This window comes from Labrus bergylta, chromosome 22 (genome assembly GCF_963930695.1).
Source record: "Labrus bergylta chromosome 22, fLabBer1.1, whole genome shotgun sequence".
NCBI classification, from domain to species: Eukaryota; Metazoa; Chordata; class Actinopteri; order Labriformes; family Labridae; genus Labrus; species Labrus bergylta.
The window spans coordinates 19,573,855-19,597,266 of NC_089216.1; the positions used below are offsets into that span (position 1 = coordinate 19,573,855).

General features: G+C 40.2%; 3 protein-coding genes across 6 annotated transcripts in view; all 3 read right to left on the reverse strand.

Annotated features, from left to right (window-relative positions):
- The window catches only part of dock11 (dedicator of cytokinesis 11), an 87,979-nt gene extending 76,771 nt beyond the window's left edge, over positions 1-11,208 (reverse strand). For 2 of the 4 annotated variants that reach the window (XM_020645584.3, XM_020645582.3), the window contains exons 1-5: positions 10,913-11,207; positions 3,862-3,978; positions 2,047-2,136; positions 727-809; positions 39-105 (exon numbers count right to left, since the gene is read on the reverse strand). In XM_020645584.3, coding sequence (XP_020501240.1) covers positions 39-105; positions 727-809; positions 2,047-2,136; positions 3,862-3,978; positions 10,913-11,017 — 462 coding nt within the window. In that variant the 5' untranslated portion in view covers positions 11,018-11,207. Of the gene's footprint in view, positions 1-38; positions 106-726; positions 810-2,046; positions 2,137-3,861; positions 3,979-4,132; positions 4,235-10,912 lie in introns of those variants that run through there. The other 2 variants (XM_065950226.1, XM_020645583.3) reach the window with 2 other exon arrangements.
- A 1,587-nt stretch (positions 11,209-12,795) lies between these two features.
- On the reverse strand, positions 12,796-15,753 carry haus4 (HAUS augmin-like complex, subunit 4). The gene is made up of 9 exons (XM_020645634.3): positions 15,574-15,753; positions 15,343-15,482; positions 14,635-14,766; positions 14,317-14,457; positions 14,135-14,231; positions 13,889-14,034; positions 13,619-13,749; positions 13,402-13,470; positions 12,796-13,175 (listed from the first exon to the last, which is right to left on the reverse strand). Exons 1-9 carry the CDS (start codon positions 15,617-15,619, stop codon positions 12,989-12,991), a joined length of 1,089 nt encoding a protein of 362 aa, XP_020501290.2. The 5' UTR covers positions 15,620-15,753; the 3' UTR covers positions 12,796-12,988.
- A 2,676-nt stretch (positions 15,754-18,429) lies between these two features.
- Positions 18,430-22,432, reverse strand: LOC109992843 (RNA-binding protein 4.1). The gene is made up of 4 exons (XM_020645614.3): positions 22,280-22,432; positions 20,707-21,125; positions 19,816-20,471; positions 18,430-19,461 (listed from the first exon to the last, which is right to left on the reverse strand). The coding sequence occupies exons 2-3, from the start codon at positions 21,113-21,115 to the stop codon at positions 19,837-19,839; spliced, it is 1,044 nt and encodes a 347-aa protein (XP_020501270.1). The 5' UTR covers positions 21,116-21,125; positions 22,280-22,432; the 3' UTR covers positions 18,430-19,461; positions 19,816-19,836.
- Between the last annotated feature and the right edge of the window lie 980 nt (positions 22,433-23,412).

The window sequence follows — 23,412 nt, forward strand, 5'->3', positions numbered from 1 at the left end:
TTCCAGTGAAATAACGCCTCTCAAGCGGCTCTGCTTACCTCATCTTTGGCGTCTTCATCGATCTCAAACACATGAGCAGGCAGCTTGTCCGACTTCAGGCCTTTGCTTTGAAAAGACAGTAAGAGAGAGTCATCAGTGTTCAATAAATCAGCATCCTTCCCTACAGTACTGTCCCTGTTCTGAGCTCTGCTTTCCCTCCTCTTCTTTACTGTTTATACAGCAAGGCAACAAATCACTGCATGATCCATGTACATGTTTACACTGACTGCTACACTGACTGCTTCTCTGTGTTTAGCATGTTTAAGTTAGCAAATTGAAGGCCACTTTTCATCTCAGTATTGTTTTTCCCCTCTTGGTATTTTGATGGTATTTGGATCATTTTTTGAAGCTCATTTCCAGTTTATGGTTCAAGGTAAGGTTGCAGCAATAAAAATAACTCTCTTAGGAAGCTCTATATCCAGAGTGATATGGACTCAAAACATCTGGGCTGCACCTGCTGCTGTGGAGGGGGAATCTGGCTGAACGTGCAGTGCAGTTATTTCATTTTGTTGTTTGCTCTGTTGAGATTTGGAGCATGTCGTCATCCAGCAGAGCCAATGTAAGCAGAGTAAATCTCTTCTATGTATTGAACAACTCGAGAGATGTTTTGCACAAAGCCTTAAACTTAACCCACAGATTTCCTGGATTTCCAGAATGATTTTTTTTTGTTGTCCTTATCTGCCTTACCTTGGCAGCATGCGGAAGTCACCAGAGTAAGCCTCGTATTTGAAGTTGATCACATGCCAGTCGGTGTTGTACATCTTGATGCACTGCAGAAAAAAAGACAGCGGGATTAGAGGCAGCAGAGACCCGAGTACAACAAGCATGCAGACACAGAAGTTACCTAACAAAGGACTTATGCAAGAGGACAGAGAGAGATGCTCTTGGTTCTCTAATCTTTCATTCATGAACCCAAAATAAGTCTGCAGAGAAGCAAACAACTCTTATCCATGCTATGATCTCATGTTTGGCATCCCTGAAGATGTTTTTATTATTTTTTATTGAGTGAAAAAGAGAAAGGAAAAATCCTTAATTACACCAACTGATGAGTAAGATTTGGTTTCTTTTTAAACCACTGTGGTTTCTATGCTTTGTAATAGTCACGAGAGATGGCTTGTTTAAAGCCTGAGAGAGAGAGTAGAAGAGAAGCTCTAAATCGTGCAAGAAGAGTCTGTTTTTGATTGCTCATACGATATATCATCAGTACAGCATGTGTTTACAACTGCCCTGTGTATTCTGTGTTTCTTTATGAGCATCAAGTGACTACTTCTGCATGGATGTCATGAATACGGGTATGAAGTCATCGACAATTATATTTTATCTTTACTAAAACTTTACTCACTGGTACTTTGCTTTATAGCTCGGAGTTTTTTTATTTTCTTATTGTGTCATACATACATTTATATGCCCAGCCCGCACGCTTACGTGACACCATGAATTAAAAGGTTCCAGGATCAGAGCGCACTAAGTAAACTATATTCATTGTCAAAAAACAAAAAGAAAAAGCAATACAAACTAATTAAACAGAATATCCTGTCTTCTTTTCCAAGATTTTGAAGACAATTAGCAAGCTTAGCCACATCAAACTTAAACAGCATTCCAGTTTTTGCACATCTGTCCGCCCCAATATTTCAGGTTTTTGACGAGCTACTTCAGGAAACAATAATTCTCTTAAATCATCACATTTTGTACAAAAAGTTTATTTTCAACTGGAATATTTCTGAATCGGCCGACTTCAATGGCCAGAGGGAGAATACCAGATCTTAACTGTGCGACAAAGGATCTTTGGTTTCTAGATAAACGACATGTAACATATAACTCAGGCATATGTCTTTTATATCTAAATTATTCTGAGCAGCTGTGAAGTAGCTTTAATACTCACACAGTGCTTATTTTTAGAAAGAACTGCATGTAAGACTGAGCTACACGTCATGGCTATTAAAGTGTGTTTGACACAAAGTGGGGCTCACACACACACACACACATGTGACTGCTGGTTTAGAGTACCTCTTTGGCAAACAGACTCCTGGCTTCTCGCTCAGCGTTCTGAGGCACAGAGGGAACAACGGTCCTCCTCTGCCTGGAGATCTGGGACTCCTGCACACACAAGAGCAAACACAAAACATGTTAAAGTGAAGCACTGACACGTCTTCTTCTTCTTTTGTGTTATGTCATCATAAAGTAGCACAGCAGGAAACTGCACCCACAAGGCAAAGAGAAAGCAAAGAAGAGAAAACACAAAAAAAGAAACAGATGAGTGTCAACAGGAAGAAATAGTCATGGAGCAAGATGTGCCTCTAAACAAAACCATATGTGCTAAAAGCAGCCAGAGCAACGACAGAGCAGAGGTACCTGTCTGGATTGTATTTGACCCGAGTGACCCGTACATAACAGAGCCCAGCATGATGGGGATGACTGATGATTAATGATGGGAAACCTTCCTTTAGAGAGGGATATTTTACAGCTCTTTGTTGTCGTTTAACAAGAACAATGTGTGGATTTGGCTGCCTAATGCGGAGATCTCATCACAGGTGTGTTGAGTATAACAGTTTTAGTTAAAGCCTCAGATTCCCTGTCTGAAGATTAATCTATGAGGCAGGAGTTTCTTTTTTTTCTGAATCTCAGGCAGCTCAAAACACAAGCAATCAGACTGCAAATAGAAAAACAGTTTAGCTCCTAAGGAAGCACACCTGAAATGACTGTGCACAAAAGATGCATATTCACACTAGAAGCCAGTGCCCCATACACAACTACAACTATTTAAAAGATCAATCCTGTATTTTTAAACCTGGATCCTGTCGATTACAGTTTTTAGGGTACAAATTACAAAAACCATGTGTGCAAAAAGTTGGAATTGCAAGACTGTGGATGAAATGTAAAATTTAAGTGCAAATGCAATCAATCAAAGTCTGGCTGAGGATGATATTGATAAGTGTTGAAAACAATATACAAAAGGTCCCACTCCCTATAGAAATCAACCTTTTTGCTAGAGAATAATAATAAGCTTTTTTGGTGTCAGAAACTGCTTACTAGTTGCTCGATTAAAGCCACCAGACTCCATTGACAAAATGGTCAATTTACCTCACAGAACCCGGTACAGCTGTTTCAACTGGTTCATCTTTTGTGTTACACAAAAGGTAAAGTTGGACCCTATCTAACCTTTAAGAACACCTAAAACACTGCGTAACACAAACAAACAAACAAACTGATCCATGAAGCAGTACACCAACAACCCATGTACCCTTAAATGTAAAATAACTCTTTTTGTCAATGACGTCTGGTAGCTTTGAGGGGCGTTAATTAACAGCCGTTTCTGGTTAAATCAACAGATATTTCACAAACAAAAAACGCCTTTCTGTCTAGCTATTCTTTCTGTAATATTATAGACACTTCAGATTTCACTCTGAGCCTGTCAATGACAAAACAAACATAGTAAATATGTATTTTGAAAGGGCACATTTGCCAGCAATTGTCATGTTGCAGCTACTCCAGCCTGTCTTATGCAACATGGTTATTTAAAAACTCAAATAAAAAATGAAAAAATAGGTTGGAGATAATAAAAATCACTTGCAAGGGATGTTCTTACAATAAAACAAAGTTGAGGTATGTTAAGCATGAAACAAAAATCTTAACCAGTTACAATTTTTTGGGATTTAGAGTTTGTGGCAGAGCACAGAAAATAAAAATTCCAACCATGTGAGTACCTGTTTACTTCTACAAATGAGGAATCAGACTATATGAAAACCTGCACAGCTCCTTGACTTTTATTTTATCCTGAGGAGGAGGATGACCTGTGAGAGGAAGGAGGTCTGAATGACTCACCGAGACATCGTCGACCGGGCACAGCAGCAGGTCTCTGTGGGGGTCACTGTGGATTTGTGCCTTTCTCTGAAACACCACAGCCTCATAGTCCAGAGGTTCAATGATCTTTGGCTGCTCCTGAAAGTGGAAGAAGGACACAATCACAATTACACTCAAGTTCAAATTAAAGATTTCTTTAAACACTCCTGCTCTGTTAGTTTTGTCTCAACTGTGGCTCTGAGAAAAGCCCCACACTGGACTGCTATATGACAGCGTTTTTTTTTCTTTTTACCTTCCATGTTAAAGCAAAGCCACAAGGGCCCAAAGAGTCAACCACAAAGTTCAGAGAACCGTCAGGGTGCACTGAAACCATTGCTCCGAGAATTGCTCTGAGAATTGTGGGTGATTGAAAAAACAAATGACACACAATGACAAAAAAAGGAATATATATGCTTCTGCAGGAAGGCCATGTATGGTGAGGCAAAACAGCTGTTATTGTAATGTTATAATAAAACTAATCACGAGAAAAACATATCACACGCCACGCAGCAGTTCCAGATAAACTCTACTTCCTGTTTCGAGTTTCATAGAGAAGTGAATAATATCAAATCAGCCTTAAAGAGGTCTGCAGGCTTTAACTTAGCATCCAGCAACTAGGTCAAGATGTGATCACAAACCCAAACCACTCAGAGACACTCTGAATTCATTCCAAAAAAAAAGTTCATTTTAGATGTGGAGCTAAGCTGTGGAGATGGTGATGAATAGCTTAACCAAAGAGCCCTGGCTGAGCAGCACAGAGCAAGCATGGAGCGGAGGGAATCAGACACATCACTGAGCCACAGTCTGTGGGAAACACATGCAGGGCCGCCAGCCGACACTCTAAAAATTGTGACTGTGGCCTGCAGCTGGGAGAGTATGAGTCAGTCCTTTTTCCACTTAGTACGCCATCATATTTTTATTGCAGAGCTGAAATGAAGACTTTTATACTTCTAGTCAACGTAAGTAGAGTGGACCCTTTAAGCACCTGTCAGGTGTTTTACATGCTGATGAAACACTGCTGTAATACAGCATTCACAATAATAACAAAACATTTCAGCGGTCAGCATTCCCACGCATTTTCCACAGGTAAATGCAAATTGTCTAGTTGATACTGATGCCTCATTATGAGCCTGACTGTCTGTCTGTCTGACTGACTGACTGTCTGTCTGATTGACTGACTGTCTGTCTGACTGACTGTCTGTCTGTCTGTCTGACTGACTGACAGTGAAGGTGTGTGGTGTGAGTGTGGTACTCCAGCTTCACCACCAGTTTACATTTTGTCCACCGATAATGTTCTCATGGGTGCAGAATTGATGGACTCGTGGTCCCTTGGTCCCAGTGTTTAAAACATTAGCCAACTCTTTTTTATTTATTTTTTGTCCCTCTGGTCAGCATGACAACGTTCAGAGTCACACATGCCCCCCGTGTTTTGCATTCCTTCTCAAACTATAGCTGGGATTGTTTACATGAAGAGTTATTCAGTAATTCTGTCTCTTGGGTCTTACATAGGTGGAGGTCTGTTAATAATGAGCCCAGTGAACCAATCAACAACAGGGACCCATGAAGCTGTTTACATGAGAGCTCTTATTTTTCTTTTTTAGTCATCGAAGGAAACTCATTTCATTCTACACTGTTTGTATCACACATGTTGTATCAGACTGAAGCCTTATGATAACTACACCGAGTGTTTTGAAGGTTGCATTAGTCCATCGAGTAAGAACATGAAGCTGTCCTGTGTGCATCATTTTAAACATTTCTTTAAATGTGAGGCGGACATGGTTGGTATTTTGGAAAAACTTTGAGTCTCCAAAACATTTCTAACAAATCCAGTTTGACTCTGAACACTGTTTGGCTGCAATGAAGGAGCTTCAAATCCCTGTCTTCCATATCCTGGTATGTTAGACAATAATGAAAAGAACATTTTCCCTTTCCATGTTCTCTAACCAATAATTTGGTGAAATAAGTCCGTTACAAGCACATGTTCAATTCAGATTTTTCCGCCAAACCCCCAACATGCGACCCTTCGTTCAGCATTTTCTGAACCACTAATGGAAACTATGGAACCCAACGGTACTTATTAAATATGAAATGCAACATTTGCCTATTTTTCTCTAAATTATGTTTCCTCATTGTAATCTTCTTCACACAAAGAGCGTCTACCGCAGAAACCTGAGCAGCAGCAAAAACACCTAAAAGTCTGTTGAAAGCATTACACACGGCTGAGCTGCTCTGCTTCCTGTCATGTGCAACAAGCTGTACCGCAGCGCTGCAAGTCAGAGGCGAGGACGGTGGCTCGGCTGCAACGCTGATCATGTTACAGAGGAAGGGAGGGAGGGAGAGAGAGAGAGAGTTCTGCTTTTATAGAAGAGAAAGAAGCTGAAGAATCACAAGCAGGCGGTTGTGAAGCCACAGCGTTACTGATTGAGAAACACAGAGAGATGCTACCATCGTTGCCTGACACTTGGGTGTGACTGTGTGATGCAAACAATCACTTTTCCTCCTCAGAAATCTCCAATTAGTCCTCACACTTTCTCCTGAGCAGTCAGCCTGGCTACTAATAGCAGATCAAAAGCTTAGGACATCGATGATGATGGTAGCATTTCCAGATGCCTGAGTCCCATTATGGACAAGCATGGCACTGAACATGACCAAGTGGATTGTATCACTTGGCTCAGAAAACAGCACTCACTTACAATAACAGACATGCAAGTCATACATGAAGCAGCTCCACTGTCCTACAGCTGACCCCACTAAGTGCTCCAATCTGAATGTATTTCAGCATACACACACAGCGGCTTAATGGAAAGAAGAACCTTAGCTTTCATCTTTTGTCCTCAAGCGCAGTCCACTACAAAACCTTCATTATGTGTAATTACAGCGTCCAAATAGAGACACACAGGTAGATCCTGAAATGGATCCTGAGGTTGACTGATTCAGATTCAGATTTTTTATTGTCCCACAAGGGGACATTTGTGTTGCAACAGGAGCACACAGAAGACAAGAAACACAAGGACAACATCACCGTAAAATATGGACCAAGACAACCCAGCAGAATATAAAACCAAATAAAAACAGGGCAATAAAATCAGTCAAGAGCCCGGACCAGAATGGATATTCAAGTTATTAAAGTGCAAAGTGGAGGTGTGCAAATGTGCAATTCAAGTTGCAAAAAGAGCAACAAATACCTAATTGTTGTTTAACATACTAATTGCAAAATGAGACCTGGAGTCTTTTTTGTCTTCCTTGCAGGAGCTCTAAAACAAGGACCTGAGGGTTAAAGGTCAAACTCACTGTGAAGTGGGTGATCTGGGATCACACATGGATTGGGGCAGCGGAGTCAGCAGCAGTATTGCGGACCACCGATGTGAAGAAGGAGATGAACTGATCGGCAGCGCTTTTGATTTACCAGTCAATCCACATTCCAACCCTCACCTATCATCATGATCTTTATCACTGACTGAATGAATGAGATCACGGATACAAAGGGCTGAAATGAGTTTCCTCCAAAGGGTGACTGGACTCAGCTTTAGAGATAGGCTGAGGACTCTGGACATTCAAAGGGAGCTCGGAGTAGACCTGCATGAGGTGGTTCAAGCATCTGATCAGGATGCCTTAGGAGGTCTTCAGGGCAAGTCCAACTAGAAGGAGACCCTGGGTATACCACCCATAACGTGTTGGAGGGATTGTATATCCCTTATGTCCTGGGAACACCTCTCAATCCCACAGGAGGAGCTGGAAAAAGTCGCTGGGTGAGAGAGGGGGGGTCTGGTGCAACTTGCTTAGCCTGCAGCCACTGTGCAACCAAGACCCGGATAAGAGGAAGACGATGGATAGAGGTCGGTAGGTTCAATCGGCCGTGCAGCAGCAGCATCTTCAAGCGTTTTAAACGGATTGTCCAGAGTCATTAAAAACTTTTAAGACATGTGTCCCTGCTTTGATTCATGCAGCACAATGCCTGAGTCAGGATGTTCACACTCATTACCCGGGTCTTCAACTCACAAGTGATGTCGACAACTTTTCCAGATTATAACGAGCTACACGGAGAAATGGGAAAGTCAGAGGTGCTTCTAAAAGATGTCTGAAGATTATCTTTAGAGCATATAGAGCGTGCACAAACTGATGGATTACTTTGGGAACACTCAGTGCTGCAAGCATGGAGTCGATTGAAAAGAGTTGAAGGATGTAGGCAGGGTATATCTTTAAGAAATGAACCATGAATCTGTGATCTGTAAAACTACATTTCTGTACATTCTTAAAGTACTGAACTTTAGATGATGTAGAGCCACCATCGGGACTTTTAGCCAACTTTGTCGATTGAGACATTTTTGAAAACCTGACCTATGGGGAAAGTTTTATTTTATTTTCATGCTTGGGTCTTGGGTGCTTGGGTGCATAGCTCCTGGGAAAGAAGAAGAGGAAGAAGAAGAGGAAGAAGAAGCATACTTTCAATAACAAAACAAAAAAGAGCACATGAGCAGAGTTTCCCCTGACCTTATTATTTTGAATTAAGGTTATTACCCAACAGCACATCTTCTTACAGACAATACAAATGGAAATATGCTTTTTTTTCTCCTCTGATTTTAAAGTTAACTGGTTTACCATCCTGTTAGTAGTTACAAGATAATAATTGACTTGAAGTGTGTCGCTGTCCAATGTCCACTTAACCCTTCAAATCCACCAACTAAATGAGCAAATATGGAGCCATACGTCTTCACTGCCCTCTGTGCCCAATGGTGCAGCAGCGAGGACTGAACGGGAGAGAGAAACATCGACTGGTCTCAGTGGAATACTTTAGACGTATGTGACCAACATGTGGTGACATACTGACTGTACTAATGACATGCTCACTCTGGTGTTCAGTCACAAGGAGCCATGACGTCTCTACGAGCTTTACATTCCTGATGTCGTGGTGCAATCCTCCAGAGTAGTTTGTAAACTTTTATTATCATTTCCGCTTCATATATAACTCCATAATAATTACTCCAAATTCCAGAGACAAATTCCTAGAGAAGCCAATTTGTTTTGGTCAATGTTTGCCTTTATTGGACTGGACAGCTGAAGAGAGACAGGAAATGTTGGGAGGAGAGAGAGGGGGGGTGACATGCAGCACAGAGCTGAGGTCGGATTCAAACCCACGACCCCTACGATGAGGACTACAGCCTCTGTACATGAGGTGCACACAATAACTGGAGCAGCCAAGTTTAATGAAATGACATGAGGACAAACAACCAGCAGCCGCAACATGCTAACATCTCTCAGTTAATGCTACAAGTCCTGTTTGTGCATGTGTTTCCAGCCTATCTGAGTCTGTGTGTGTTGAGTATTGACCTGAATTTTCCCTCTGGAATTAAAAAAGTATACACAAACCAAATCAAAAGCTGGAACCAGGAATTAGTTTACCTTTTGTTTTGCTTGAAAAAATGACAAAAGAATCACATATCCAAACAAAAAATCAGTGAATTTTCTGTTTCTCAAAAAGTGAATAAATCAAGCAATGTTTGTATTTTTATAAATCTAGTGAGATTGTATTCATTCATGTCACTGGCTCCTTATTATCTTAGATTTTGCTGAAAAGGATCCTTTTAAGTATCACAAAGTTCAATGGTTTTAATCCCCCTCTGATTACATGAGAGCGTGCAGAAACCCTAAAGATGAAAGTCTTTGAGGAGCTTTATGTTCTGAACTCTGCCGTTTCTTCTTTTTCAAGTTTTATTTGACTTCCTTCTTGAAAACATCAAAAAACCAGTTGGTACACTCAAACACACGGGAAAAGCAAGACGGTGAAAATAAACAGGAGTGACTTTACAGAGGGGAAGAAGTCAGGAGTGATCACACAAACGCGGTCACAGAGGAAGCATGGTCGCAGCATGCCTGAGGGAATCCCCATGAGAGAGGAACGCGGGTCATGAAACCTCCACAAAACATCGCTTGTTCTCAATTAACCCTGACGACGATGTAATCCAGAAAATGAGCAAGCCAAAAAAACCTTCACACGTGGCTGGCTTAAGACGTACACACACTCCCACCTCTGTTGTGGAAATCCAAACCCTCATCACATGATTTTGATCCCTTTGCGTCACCCTGCTAAAGATGTTCATCATAAGACTCAAGCCCCTAATCCCAAAAGGGAACAAGAGTTTATGCTTTACACAAACTTCTCCAGCTCCCGTCTCTAAACAGACAAAGATAATAAATGGAGTGTTGGGGTTTGTCATTGCCACATAATGAGAAGTGGGTGACTTCCCAGTTCCCAGATGGCTTTAGTTAGAACTAAAAAAAAGAAAAGAAAGAAAGACATCAGAGAGCAGGCGTGAAATCGCTCTGACATCTCTGAGAGTTTCTAAATAAATGTCACGCTTGTGGCACACTGAAATGTTAATAAATTCACACACACACATAACACAGAAAATGCTGCATCAGCAGGATCCTATAAATGCTCTTCATCTCAAACCACTGCGCCTAATCCCTCATTATTGCAGTCTGCTCCAAGGAAAAATAAACAATTGAGACTTTTTTTTTTTTAATTTGCATTCCAGGCATAAGCTACAAGAACATGCATTAAACTGTTTTTACACAATGTGGTTATTTCCAGTAGGAATAAAGAGGCGCGCAGACTGCTCCAAGGCAGTGACGGGGAAGCCATGCTGCAGCTGTCCAACTGGCACTGCTCCTCATCCGCCAGCACACAAAAGAAGCCGCAAAGCACTGAAAAAACCACGCGTGTCTGTGGACAATGTCATGCTTTTTTGTAGTGCAAGGAATTTAAGGAAAGGGAGCTCATGTGTAAGCGCTTCCTGAAGCCCTGTCTTTAAACATTAAACAGAATGCAGCACTTAGAATAAAATAGTTTAAGTGCATCCAGAGAGCTTCACGTGGAGGCTGGTGAGACACACACACTAAATGGAGAGAAATAAAAGAGTTGGACAAATGACAAAGAAAAGAGGGGATGTAGGGTGAGAGGGGAATTAGCCGGCTAACTGGTTAGTTGCATTATCCCTGTTAGCTAAAAAATGAGCGACAGCATTTGACTCACCACCAGGTCCACGGTGCTCCTCACAGCCTCCGACACGCTCTGTCTCACTTCCGCGGCCGTCCCCGGTTTGCTTAACCTCTTTGTGAATTTTCGCACCTCAGACATGGTGCCCCTCCGGAGTAAATCCACTTTGTGTGTGTCCCGGTGTGAATGTGAGCATGCCGCAGTGTACCGGACGGAGCGGCAGCAGTGTTGTGTGTGTGTGTGTGTGTGTGTGTGTGATACAACCAGATGTGGGTTGTGCTGGAGGTGAAGCAGCCAGCGGTTAGCGTGGCGAGGCGGGGCTGCTGCTACTGCTGCTGATGAGAGGAGAGCAGAGAGGTTCTGACAGCGCAGAGACGTCTCACTCCTACCTACTTCCGTTTCAGGTCAATGAGCAGATTTACCAAAGATCGCCTATGAAGAAAGTGACGACTGAGTAGGCGTCAATTATCAATCTACCAATTATTGCTGTTATTTCTAATTCGTTTTTTTACATAAATATTTATTTCATCACGGGCGATAAGTAGAATATAACATTATCAAAGTTGGTATTTTAATGGAGGACAGAAAAGGGGAAACATGTATAATGCCATAGTTATTTTGGCCAAACAATACATTTACAAATGTAGATTAATTTAAGTCAGACCACGTTTTTTGTCTTCATGAATAAGTGAATAAACTATCAAATAAATAAAAATTAATTAAGCTTTAAAGATATACAAAACAATACATGTTTTGGTTACATATCAGACCTCTGACTGTTCCTCTTTTGTTGTTATTTTTTATAGTTATGCTTAGTCTGTAATACTGGGTTTTGTAGCTTTTCATAATAGTAACAGCCAGACTGATTTAAATAAAGATGAGAAAAAGATAACCTGTTAAGCTAATGTTAACCTTGTCACTCGACATTTTAATACACTACTAAGTAATAATAATCAATGTAAAGGGCCATTTAAAATGTTATGTATAGTTAACTCGATATTATTCAACTTTAATAAATTTGAATGTTTCTTAAATTATTACGCTAAGTGTTGTTCCCAAAGTAAAATCATGAAAAAGCAAAGTAAGCACGATTTCTAGGAAATAACAATGACAAAAGCGTGAAGGTGGAAGTATTTTGCCACCTTGTGGACAATACTGCAAACTGCAGGAATATAACCTAAACATTTTCTAAGTGGTTTTTCACAATCAAATCATTTTGCGTACACCGGGCTCTATTGGAGTAAAAACCGTTTTTCATTTTGGTAATATTGACACCATACCCCTGCATTTTTTGCACATTACACAAAATGCCGTCCATATGACATGCAGTTGATTTAAAAAATAACCAATATGCACCCTCACTGAGACGTTTCAAAGTTAATTAGGGACTACAATTCCCAAAGTACAGATAACCATTTGGGAAATCTGGACACCTGATTTTTGTACTCTATGAACAAGGGCATATCAGTATCACCTGTGCACTTTCCAAATCAAGTATGTCCAACTCTGCAGAAAAACATAAAGAAAACACAACACTGGTGACTCATTTGACACCCATTACAGTATATATAGGAGGCTGCAAACATGTCTTGACTGGATTTGCCAGAAAACAAGTTCAGGCACATGTTCCTGTGTTTTAACACCAGAGGTAAGGGCTTACGTTAGAATTGACATCGTTCTTCTTCAGGTGACACTGATGAGTTCACATCACAGATGCTTAGCTTCCTAGGGTGCTGCTGCCTCTGCAAACTAGGAAGCTAATTTTAAGGACAAGGTTCTTAGTCTTTTTTCCCCACATGCAAGATACTCTAAACGTAGTGTTAAACTGTATCTTAATTAAATCAAAATGAAAATATAAGCCTTGAACTCTACAGAAGCTTGGGTAAAAACAAAGAAAGCAGACATGCTGAAGAGAGCGATGACTTTAAGAAAACTGGTTTTGCTGAATTTTATTAAACATCTTTAAAATACTCACTACTGAACATGCTGCTCTGTATCTTCAGTCCACACAGCCTCTGAGCCAAGCAACCTAAAGCCTGCATGTCATTGTGAGCATGACACATTATGAAAAGGGATCGGCTGGTTGTTATGCGAGCATCAGATATGATACGATCATTTGTTACTGTACTGGGTGAACTCCTTCAGAGCCCAGTGTTTCATCTCAATCTCCTGCCGTAATCTGCAGTACTCTTCAGCCAGAGTCTCAAACTCTTTGCCCAAGATCTTAAAGGAGGCAAGTTTCAATTCCACGGACTGCTTCTCCACCTGACAGGCCTTCAGCTCGGTATCCAGCTTCCCTCTGAAAATTTAAATTAAAAACAACAATGAATTACTTTTAGGATTATCCATGAAAACCAAATAACAGTTTTCTATATTTATCTTCAAGCTTTGATTGAGTACTTAAACATTAGTGAGAAAACGTTTGCTCCAAATTCTGTCATCACCTTTGAGAGCATTGGGGGGGAATAAATAAAAATAACATATAAAAAGGGAACAACTGAGATATTAACAAAAAAGCCTCTTGCCTTATTTTTCTATGAGCAGATATTGAGTCCACTGTGTATGTGTCAAGCTGAATTTCCACCATCTCAACTCTTGGAATGAAGACAAGAAAACATTAGGTTAACAAAAATGACATTCTGATGATCTACACATTTGATTTTCAATTAATATTTGTGGTTGAGGGCTCCGTTCAAATAAGAATAATCACATATAAGCAGGCAGAGATTGAAAAATCCTCACTTGATTTTCTGCAAGACTAATTCAAGTTTTCCCTCAAAGTACTCTAACTTCTTTCTGTCCAGATCCGTCTGGATCCTTAGCCTGTGGTCCAAGATGAGAGACTGGAGAATCTGAATACACTTAATCAGCTCCTAGACACAGGGCAAAGAGAAGGAAAGAGAACATAAATCAAAGTCTTATGGTATACAAACATTCAAGACTTGTGCACATAGTTTTCAATGGTTAAATCCTTTGAAAGTTTTCAAAAACTAAGGAAACTAATAATCTTACAGAGAGGTAGAGATGAGTCTGTCTTTGCAGGAGAACTGTGTTTTCCCGGCAGGTTTCCGTCAGACTCTCAGCTCTTTTCTTCTCTTTGTCAAGCTGAGCCGACAGGTGAGACAACTTAATGGCCTTCAGACCCTCACTCTCATTCTCTATGTGAGAAAGACAGAAGCAGAAAACTGAGGTCATAAAGGAAGTGGATAAGAGTATGCACAGATAGGAATGGATAAATCAGCGTTTTTTATTCTGTACCCCATTCAGGTTGATAGTACGAGAGGAGGCTCAGGCACTTTCTCCTCAGATGTTTCTCCAGCTCTCCTGGAAGACCCTGTTTCATCCTCTGTATATTCTGTCAAAAATGTATACTTCATTGTTGGTAAACAATAATCCACCGATCCAATCGTCTTGGCGTCAAAGTAAGGTTTAGAACTCACCTTCTCTGGTGGCATGAGCTCCATCACTTGTTGGGTGCTCAGGCCCAGAAGAGAAGGCTGATCCTGGTTTGTAGTGCTACTAGGATCCAGCTGTCTGATACACTGAGACACCAACAGGCACTTCTCCATCGTCTCATAGAACTACACACAAGACATACTTATTTATTATATATTTCTATCAACATATAATGCAGTCCCAGACCTTTAAAAAAGTTGACAAGTGCAGCTATATTGACTCAACATGTTTTTATATTATTTCTGTCCACAGCTCTTAGTGCATTTGTCAACTGTTCAAATGATTTTGTGTAATAACTGTACCATGTTCTGGTCAGGGGGTACGGTGGTGTGGTGTTTCTTGATACAGTGCTCCTGGGTCATTTCTTGCAGACCTTTGGAGAGGCTCTCGGAGCGCAGCCACTGACGCCTCTGGCTCTGCAGCTTCTGCTCAGCCTGGAAAAAGCATCAATAAGAGCTTACGGATTTAAAACAAAAAACTACTGAGAAACTCTGCCCTGTGCAAGCATAACAAGCGTTCATCTGTGTGGTTGCAATTCATGACGTTTACCACAAGAGGTCGGTAAGGCACGTCGTGATCATTCTGAATTTCATATTAATATAATTTATCAAACATAGAGATGTTTTCAAGACAAGTTAGAACTGCGAGATGTTATACCACTCATTGTAAATTAAACTGCTTGTATGTTAGTAAAAGAGAAAACTAGCATAGTAAAAGTGTTTAGGTTAAACGAGGGACCGTGTTGACTGGCGACTTTCAACTACTGCGTCTGTGGTTGTCATGGTTACAACTGATGTTGAAGATGTAAACGGGCCTAATCATTATTTCTTTCTTTTAGTTTTTTATTAAAACAAAATGTAAATTATAATATGTTGACATGATAATGATAATAAATTACACAAACTTGACAAAGCACAGGACACACGTGTTTAACATCTGCTGTACAAAAAACCACTACAGACGTCACTGGTTAACACGGTCACACGTTAAACCGCAACACCTGCTGTTACCTTGTCCAGCTCTGTGTTCAGAGACACAGTGAGTCCAGTTTGGTCCACATGTTGGGCCAGAGTAGCTAAGAGTTTACAGAACTGCGGGTTCTGTGTCATATCATCTTCTGTGATGTCGCACAGAGGGAAGGAAGCAAGAACTGGGTGGGAAAAAGCAAATACAGCAACAGAATTATAACATTAGCAGTATAAGCAGCAGTAGCCAATACGTTTGGAACCGTATTTTCTTACCCTGTTGATGCAAACTGTCACCCTTCCCAAGCGACGACTCGGACATTTTTAGCTGTATTTGTCTTTCGTGATGACCAAGCAACTTATTTTGTTCTGTGTATTTCTGACTTTCTCGCTAACATGAAACCAACACGAAAACAAACTGCGTACTTCCTGAATCAAGTTCCGCGCGTTTTAAGAAGACGTTCCTATTGGCTAATTAAGACATGTCGTCACCACGTCGAGTTTTGACTGCGAATGAGAACTGAACGTAACTCGCGGGAGCGCGCTTAGCTATAATTTCAACGAATACATAGAAAAAAAATGTTAACATCATTTTAATGTTAATTATCTTATTTAATAGTGATACATTATATATTGCTTAGAAATGTATCAAATTAAAATTGTTATTAGAATAGAATAGTGCGTTGACAGCCTTAAAAATATCAATCAATCAATCAATCAATCAATCAATCAATCAATCAATCAAATTTTATTAATATAGCACCTTTCAGACAAAGTAAATTGCAGTTCAAAGGGCTTAACAAGAGTGCAGAACAGTTATTGACAAAAAGTAGTTCATAAAATCATTGATAAAATCATTGAGACTAATGCACACCAATAAGAATTTAAAAAATGTATAAAAAGAAAAGAAAAGAAAATACGACACATAAACGCAATAAGATATTAAAATAAATACATGAGGAAAATATTTAAAATTGTAGTAGGATAAAAAAAGACAATACAGTAATGTTAAGATTTGAATTGATATAAAGCACTATATAAAAGCCAGACTGAATAAATGAGTTTTAAGACTGCGTTTAAAAATCTCGATATTCTAAATAGGCAACAGATTCAACAAAACACCTTACATGGGTTATCATCAGACTGCATCTTCCCAACTATTTGAGGTCTCATATCAGCATATTTAGTGGAAAGGCAGACTGGGTGACTCGAATACTACAAAGCACTTCGTAAACAATCAGGTGGACAAAAAAATTATATAGGAGGCCAAAATTAAACACATTTACAAGACCTGTGGAGACCTGTCAAGATGTTTTGTTATACAGTTCATAGTGTTCAGCTTTCAGATTGGCTCTGTGTGTAAAAGTCATTTGCCTGTGGTCTGCATAAGTGTTGCTATAGAGTCTTCTAGCTCTACCAGAGAGGGCATCACTTCTGCCTCTCAGGATTTGGACTATTAAGTGCATACTGCTAGGGCAGACACATGACCTTCAGCTCTGCACCTTAGAAGAGATGATTGGAGTTTCATCATTGTGGTAAAAAAATACACTGTACTGATGAAACAGTTTAAGATGCCTTTACATATGACATCTTCTGTGTTGACCATCAGAGGAAACATCATAGGCAGCAGGACACATTCTGATGAACGCTAAACAGTCACAGAGTGTCAGACCTGTCGCTGTGAAATAACTCTGAACCAAACCATCACTGTGAATGTACATATACTATAAAGAATATTTTTGAATCATAGTTGGACAGAACAGACAAAAAATATTTGTGCAGACATCTCAATCCATCTATGACTTTTTTCAGTACGTGAGACATTCATGTTGAGTTTGTCTACATGGGCTCACCTCCACAGGTGCATCCGATCACTAATTAAGACCCCTTCACCTGCTGATGTAATGATCAGCAGGTGAAGAAGCTGCTGCACAAGTGGACATGTGATTTCAAACATCTTGTAGGTTATATAATTTGAAAATCTCATCAATTATCACACAGATGCTATTTTCAGTGTTCAAAATTGCACGTCTGACTAGATTCTATGATTGACTATTTTTTCCTCCATTTTCTTGGATCAACCAATCGCAGCTTCTGAAAAAAATGCATCATACTAGCGAGGGGGTCTCAGGATGTTTGTGAACACGATCCCTGAAGTGCACGCTCAAGATAAAACCCTCAAGATAAATGTATCATTATGGGCTACAGGGTCTTTTGAGTTCCCTGGTTCAGAAAAAAAAATTGCCAAGGAGCATCAACACCCTGCATGCTGGTGCCTAACCACTTGCAGCAGACTCAAAAATAAGAGTAATGAGTACTTTCTATTACTTTGTGTGATTCATAGATATTGTAATAATATCAGAAGAATAATGCAGTCAAACAGGCGCATTGAAATTAATTAAATACATAACCAGCTTGTCAGCACAGGTATGTTAACAATGTTATGCAAAATACTGAAAAATAAGGGACAACAAAAATAAACATAACAGATCTATATTATCCCTCCCATCACTTTGTGGTTGCCATTATCTGTTCTCGTATCTTTTTGCAACTCTAACACACTGCAGGTAAAAGTGACCTGATATTGTGGAGCTTCATGTAAAAAAGAAAAATACCATTCAAATATTATGTTGGACCTGTTTAAAAGAAGACCCCAACCCCCACCTCCCCATCATTAGATTTAATCAAGTGTGACAGTTAAGAGAGAGTCCAAGTTCATGTTTGAATATTTTATTCATGCAGGTATGATGTTTAAATGGCAGCACACTTTCAATCACTTTTATCCATCAAAACTGTAAAATCAATGACTAGCATTTTTAAGTGTTTTGTTCCTTCACTTCCTATTTCACAGCTTGAGAGAAAGAAAATAATGATGTCTGCAGGTTTAATAGTAGCCTTGACTGTTTCCTTTCAGCCATTCAGTAAAAGTCTAAACTTGTGTCCAGTTTATCCAAACCTGGCTGCCCTGAGTCCTTCCCTCATTTTTTTAATTTCAGTTTCTTGGTCCATAAGCCAACCTTCAAAAAAAAAATGACTGTCAACTATGTGTGAAGCTAAGCTCATTTAAGCTGTTAGGATTTAAAAATGGATGGGTGTTTGTGTGAAGATAAATCAGATCGCTAACCATGGAGGACCTGTTGGTATTTAAAGTTTATTTCCAAGGTTACAAACACATCATGCTCATGTCCAGCAATATGCATCTGTAAATTCAATGTGAGTACAAGTTTCTACATCTGTTCTCCTTGAAGCCCTTCACTTACCTGTGTACTCAGGAGGTCTTCAGCACATTCTGATGCCATGGCCAGCAGGTTAACTATTCTTAATAACCGTGTTAAGAGTACAACGTTGGGTTTTTCGACTTTCTTCTCTAAGCTTTAAAAGTGAACAAGCTTCACACCTGGCTCTGTGGAGGGAGAGGGGATTAAATAGACGCTGTAGAATTTCAGATGTGTCTTTAATCAGCGTGGCGATCTCAACAGATTAGTTTAGCGAGCTTTGATCATTGATATAACGCTGAATCATGACATGAGAGGTGAGGAAATTTACGAGAACATGATAGCAGGGTATTCGATTCATTTCAAGCGGTTACAGCACAGATCGGTTTATTAAAAACAATTTCGACAATGCACAGGTTCATGTGAATGTTTTGTAGTAACCGTCCTACTGACAGCTACGTCCTGTATTTGTTTAAACCCCTTCGTCTTTTTAAATGTTTACAGCAACGCCACATGGAGGTTAGGTTTTCGATGACAAGGCTCAACACTATAGAACCAGCGTGCAGATTAGATTGAATACAAAACATTATTCAGTTAACTCTACAGTCACATGTATCGCCTAGAACTGCTGCTGAGGTCAGCTTCCTTAAGTCACACAAAACATGAGAACACTACTAATTCAAACGTAAAAGTACAAATTAAAAAAAGGAAACGCCTAACTTAAGACGTCAAGCATTTAAAATACTACAGCACAATAATAAACTAAAAACAATCAGGGGAAAACACGAGTGTAAAAACTGTTCCAAAATAACAACAAAACAGATCGTCGACAATTCAGTTCGTCCGGTGAGCGCCGCAGGGAAACATAACGCGCTCAGCCACAGACAGGAAGAGGACATTGTCACGTGCATCAGGAGGCGGCGAGCGGCGACGCAGTCGGACGACGGTCCTGAAAAAAGAGCAGATGACACAAATGACCTGCCTGCAACTGTTGGTTAAAAGCACGTTTTCCCCCATCTATGAGATCACCTTTTTTTCGAGTTCTGAATCATGAATGTCGTTTGTTAGTCAGAGGTCTCAGACTTCGTCGGACTGTGCCTCTCATATCAACTGATACAAAGTGCAGTTACAATAAACGTACAACTTGTCGAGTAGCCCTTTTTTGTTGGTGCTTCTTCAAACCTTGTTTCACCCACACCATCTAAAGCGTGCAACACAAGTCACACGCTGACCGGCCTTTACAGGGACGCATACAAACTTAAGGAAAGATATGAACACCAGTCTACCTCAGACCTAGTCTCACCTTCACATGTAAGGGCCTTGCTTAATAAGCGTAGCGTGCTGGCGGTGGCGGAGGCAGCCGTTCTGCGTAGGGGTCCCTGGCACGTGGAGCTCCGTATGCCGGGACCCTGGAAACCGGAGAGAGTCGGGAGCGCTCATAGGAGTAGCCGTTATTGGAAGGGGGCATTGGTGCGCTAGGCATTCTCCTGAGGGGACTGCGATCTCGGGGATAGTAAGGGGACGGAGGAGGGGGAAGCGGCCGACGCTCGTATGGGTCAAGCGGCGAGGTCATGAGACGATCTCGGACGACGGCTGAAGGGGGTGGCGGAGGAGGGGGGGCGCCAGGACGCTGGTCTTCATATGAGGGAATGCCATACGGACGGGCTCTGTACTTCTCATAGTAATCTACCACGCCATATCTGTCCCTCTCCCCCTCGTAGGGACGATCAGGATAAACAGCTCGCCTAGGGGGAGGGGGTGGCAGAGGAGGAGCAGGGTAACCTGGGGGCATGTGGCTGAGGCGGCCTCTCATGTAGCCGGGAGGAGGCGGAGGCTCGTGCCCTTCACCTGGGTAGCGAGGGGGCCAATAGCCACCTCTGTCTGGGGGAGGAGGGGGGTAGTCGTCCCGTTCGTCATGTCTGGGACGGCTCTTAGAAATCTGGACATGGATGCGTTTGCCTAGATAAAAGTAAAAGATAAAAACACAAAATAAGATTTGAAATATAATGTGCATGATATTTGATCTATATCTTTCACATTTGTATATTTTTGTTTTATTTAATTGTGCTGTGTGTCTTTCTTTTGTTGGCTATCCTACTTGCTGCTGTAACACTGTACATTTCTCCATTGTGAGATGAATAAAGGATTATCTTATCTTAATTGGTCACAACTTCATCTATGTTACACTTCTTACCTTGAAATTCAGTGTTGTCTAGTCCTTTGATGGCATCCATGGCCTCGTCAGAGTTTGACATGTGTACAAAGGCAAAATTCTTGACAACAGCACACTCTGTGACTGAGCCGTACTCTTCAAAGAGAGCTCGGAGCTCATCATCGGCCCCCTTCTCCACGTTGGCTACATGGAGCTTAACCGAACCCTGGTTCTTCCCATGACTGGCCTCTACGTTGATTGGTGTGCCGTGAAGCTTATAGAGGTGCAGGTTTTTAATGGCTTTAGTGGCTGCCTTTCTGTCATCCATGTGGACAAAAGCGTAGTTCTTGATGATGGCACATTCTGTGACTGTGCCATACTCCGTGAAGAGCGCCTTGATTTCTTCTTGGTCTGCTTCGTGAGGGAGGTTTCCCACAAAAATCTTCACCATTGTTACAGATCTGTTTCGTAACCGAAAAAAGGGAAAGAAAGGAATCATAAGATACGGTGGGGAAAATATATTAACTTACTTGTAATGCAAGTAAGTGTAGTGATGTGTAAGTGATGTATCTTTTTTTTTTTCCTTTCCCATATTGACTTTATAGTTTTATTTAAATTAGCTTGTAATGCTGGTTTCTTGGTTCAGTATTTATTTTAATAGTGTCACCTTTTTCCCTGGCCATTGAAATAAGCTGTAAGAAATCAAACATTTGATTAAACATTGTTTTTTGGTTGTTTCTTTCCTCTCTCTTTCTGTATTCAGTGCTATAATGTACGTCTGATCTATTACGCCTTGTCTGTCTGTAAAGCAATCTGATCAGCTGAGGCTGTTTTGAACATGCTATACAAATAAACTTGACTTGTTTAGTTTTATTGTACCTATACTGTTAACACCGAGACGACAAAGCAGAAAAAGATATCCAGCAACTTCATTTAAAATACCTTTTATAATTGTGTAAGAGGGAAAAGGTTTTAAAAGTTCATGGGTGTGTCACTTAGCATGTCTGTGTCAAAGAAGAACACTAAAGACTTTTTCTGTATACTATTATTGTAGTGGGTTTGTAAACACACGATACAGTTTCAATTAATTATCGATTTTAGTAAAGTTTCTAATTTAGTTTCAGTATACGAACATGTTTTTACTTAGTTGCGTCATTTCGTTAGTCCTGTTATAGATAATAACCTTTGTTTTGAATTTTGACAAAGGTAACATTAAAGCGTTTGTGTCCATGTGCAGAGTCCACGCTGTGACGTCACACTGAACACCTTTCATTGTAAAATGGCTGACGTTAGCGTAACGACTGTTAACTAGCCTACGTACATTAATCAATTAAGTAATTAAAATAACATTAAATACGTTCCTATCTTCAAGCGTCAACATTTAAGTGTGAAAAATGTGTGACGTATTTAATATAAACACAATTCTAAATCTTCGTATCGCAAAATGCTAATGCTAACTTAGCTTACAGTTAGGCCTCGCTATCACACAAAGCAAAGCTGATTATATTATCACACAGAATACAAACTAAAACACTCGGCAGAAGGTCGACATTTCAGTGAATTAATTTCTGGTCAATGTACATTTTCAAACATAGACGTGTTCATTAAATGTTACCTTTTCACCAGCCGGCCTCTGCAATTAATTCAAACACTACTCGAGAGCCTTCCTTATGCCGAGTGGACTTCCGGTTGGTGTTTTCCGGCCTTCCCCTTTTCTTTCTTCTTCGTTTTTAATGGCGGGTAGCAACTAGCTTTTAAGAGGCATTACCGCCACCCACTATGCTCGAGAGTGGGCCAGACTATTAGAAAAAAAAAAAAATAATAAAATGAATTAAATTGTACACCCAAAAATAAGAACAACAAAAAACAATCAAATTAAATTGAATTAAAATTAAAATTAATTAAATTCTCTTAACTAGTTCAATTAAAAATAATTGTTTTGGGGTTTTTTTCACTTTGGAGCGATGCGTGTAATTTCCCAGCTTAAGAGGAATTCTAGCAGGTAACGACTTCTTGACAATAACCGTAAATGGTTAATGTTTTACAGGTCCTTTTTAAAACAAGGCTCAGTGCAGTGTAGTCGCTTTATGACTTGGCTCCATTTCCCGTTATGGCGTGTGTTGCAATCTGTTGTCATACATTTAAAACCATCCAATATCTTTTACGATTCAAGTTGCGTCATCGGGTACTTTTTGGTGCTGTAATGAGACGTTCAGGCGCACATCCTATAATTGAACATAAAGATCACGACTGTCATCATAGAAGTCCAGTAATTATCATTACACAGAGTATTTAGCACAATAATTCAGTGTAGCGATGCAAAAAATGAAATTATTATAACGGAAAAGTTAGTTGATTATGTTTCCTTTTAGATAATGTATCAATGCACAGACGTTACATAACCCATTTAGGCATCCCCTTTATTGCTTTAATAGCCTTAAAAATGGAAACCAGTAAAGATGGAACAAATTATGATTTATTTAGGTATTTAAGTTTTTAGAATCACTTCTCTGTTAATATACTAAAAGAGGTAGCCTAGTATGTTTGCACTAAACAGATGCATATTTACTGGTAATGAATGTATTGTTCTAAGTAATAATTGATTCGAAAACTAGTAATGAAGCTGCTGGTCCACGGAGCTTGCACTCGTGTGTGTAGCCTATAAATTGGCTGCTTACAAGTGTGTGTTTGTCTTACTGCAAACACTCTTATTGTCGTTTTTATTGTTTGACAGATCTTCTAAGCTCA

Bases quoted from the DNA above. Each gene is read 5' to 3' on its own strand.
- LOC109992843 (XM_020645614.3), bottom strand. From the start codon at position 21,115: ATGGTGAAGATTTTTGTGGGAAACCTCCCTCACGAAGCAGACCAAGAA. The intron at 20,472-20,706 runs GTAAGAAGTGTA...ACTTTTATCTAG, and splicing joins AGACAACACTGAATTTCAAG to GCAAACGCATCCATGTCCAG.
- haus4 (XM_020645634.3), bottom strand. From the start codon at position 15,619: ATGTCCGAGTCGTCGCTTGGGAAGGGTGACAGTTTGCATCAACAGG. The intron at 13,471-13,618 runs GTGAGGATTTTT...CTTCATTCCAAG, and splicing joins TTAGTCTTGCAGAAAATCAA to AGTTGAGATGGTGGAAATTC. The intron at 13,176-13,401 runs GCAAGAGGCTTT...TTAAATTTTCAG, and splicing joins TCTGCTCATAGAAAAATAAG to AGGGAAGCTGGATACCGAGC.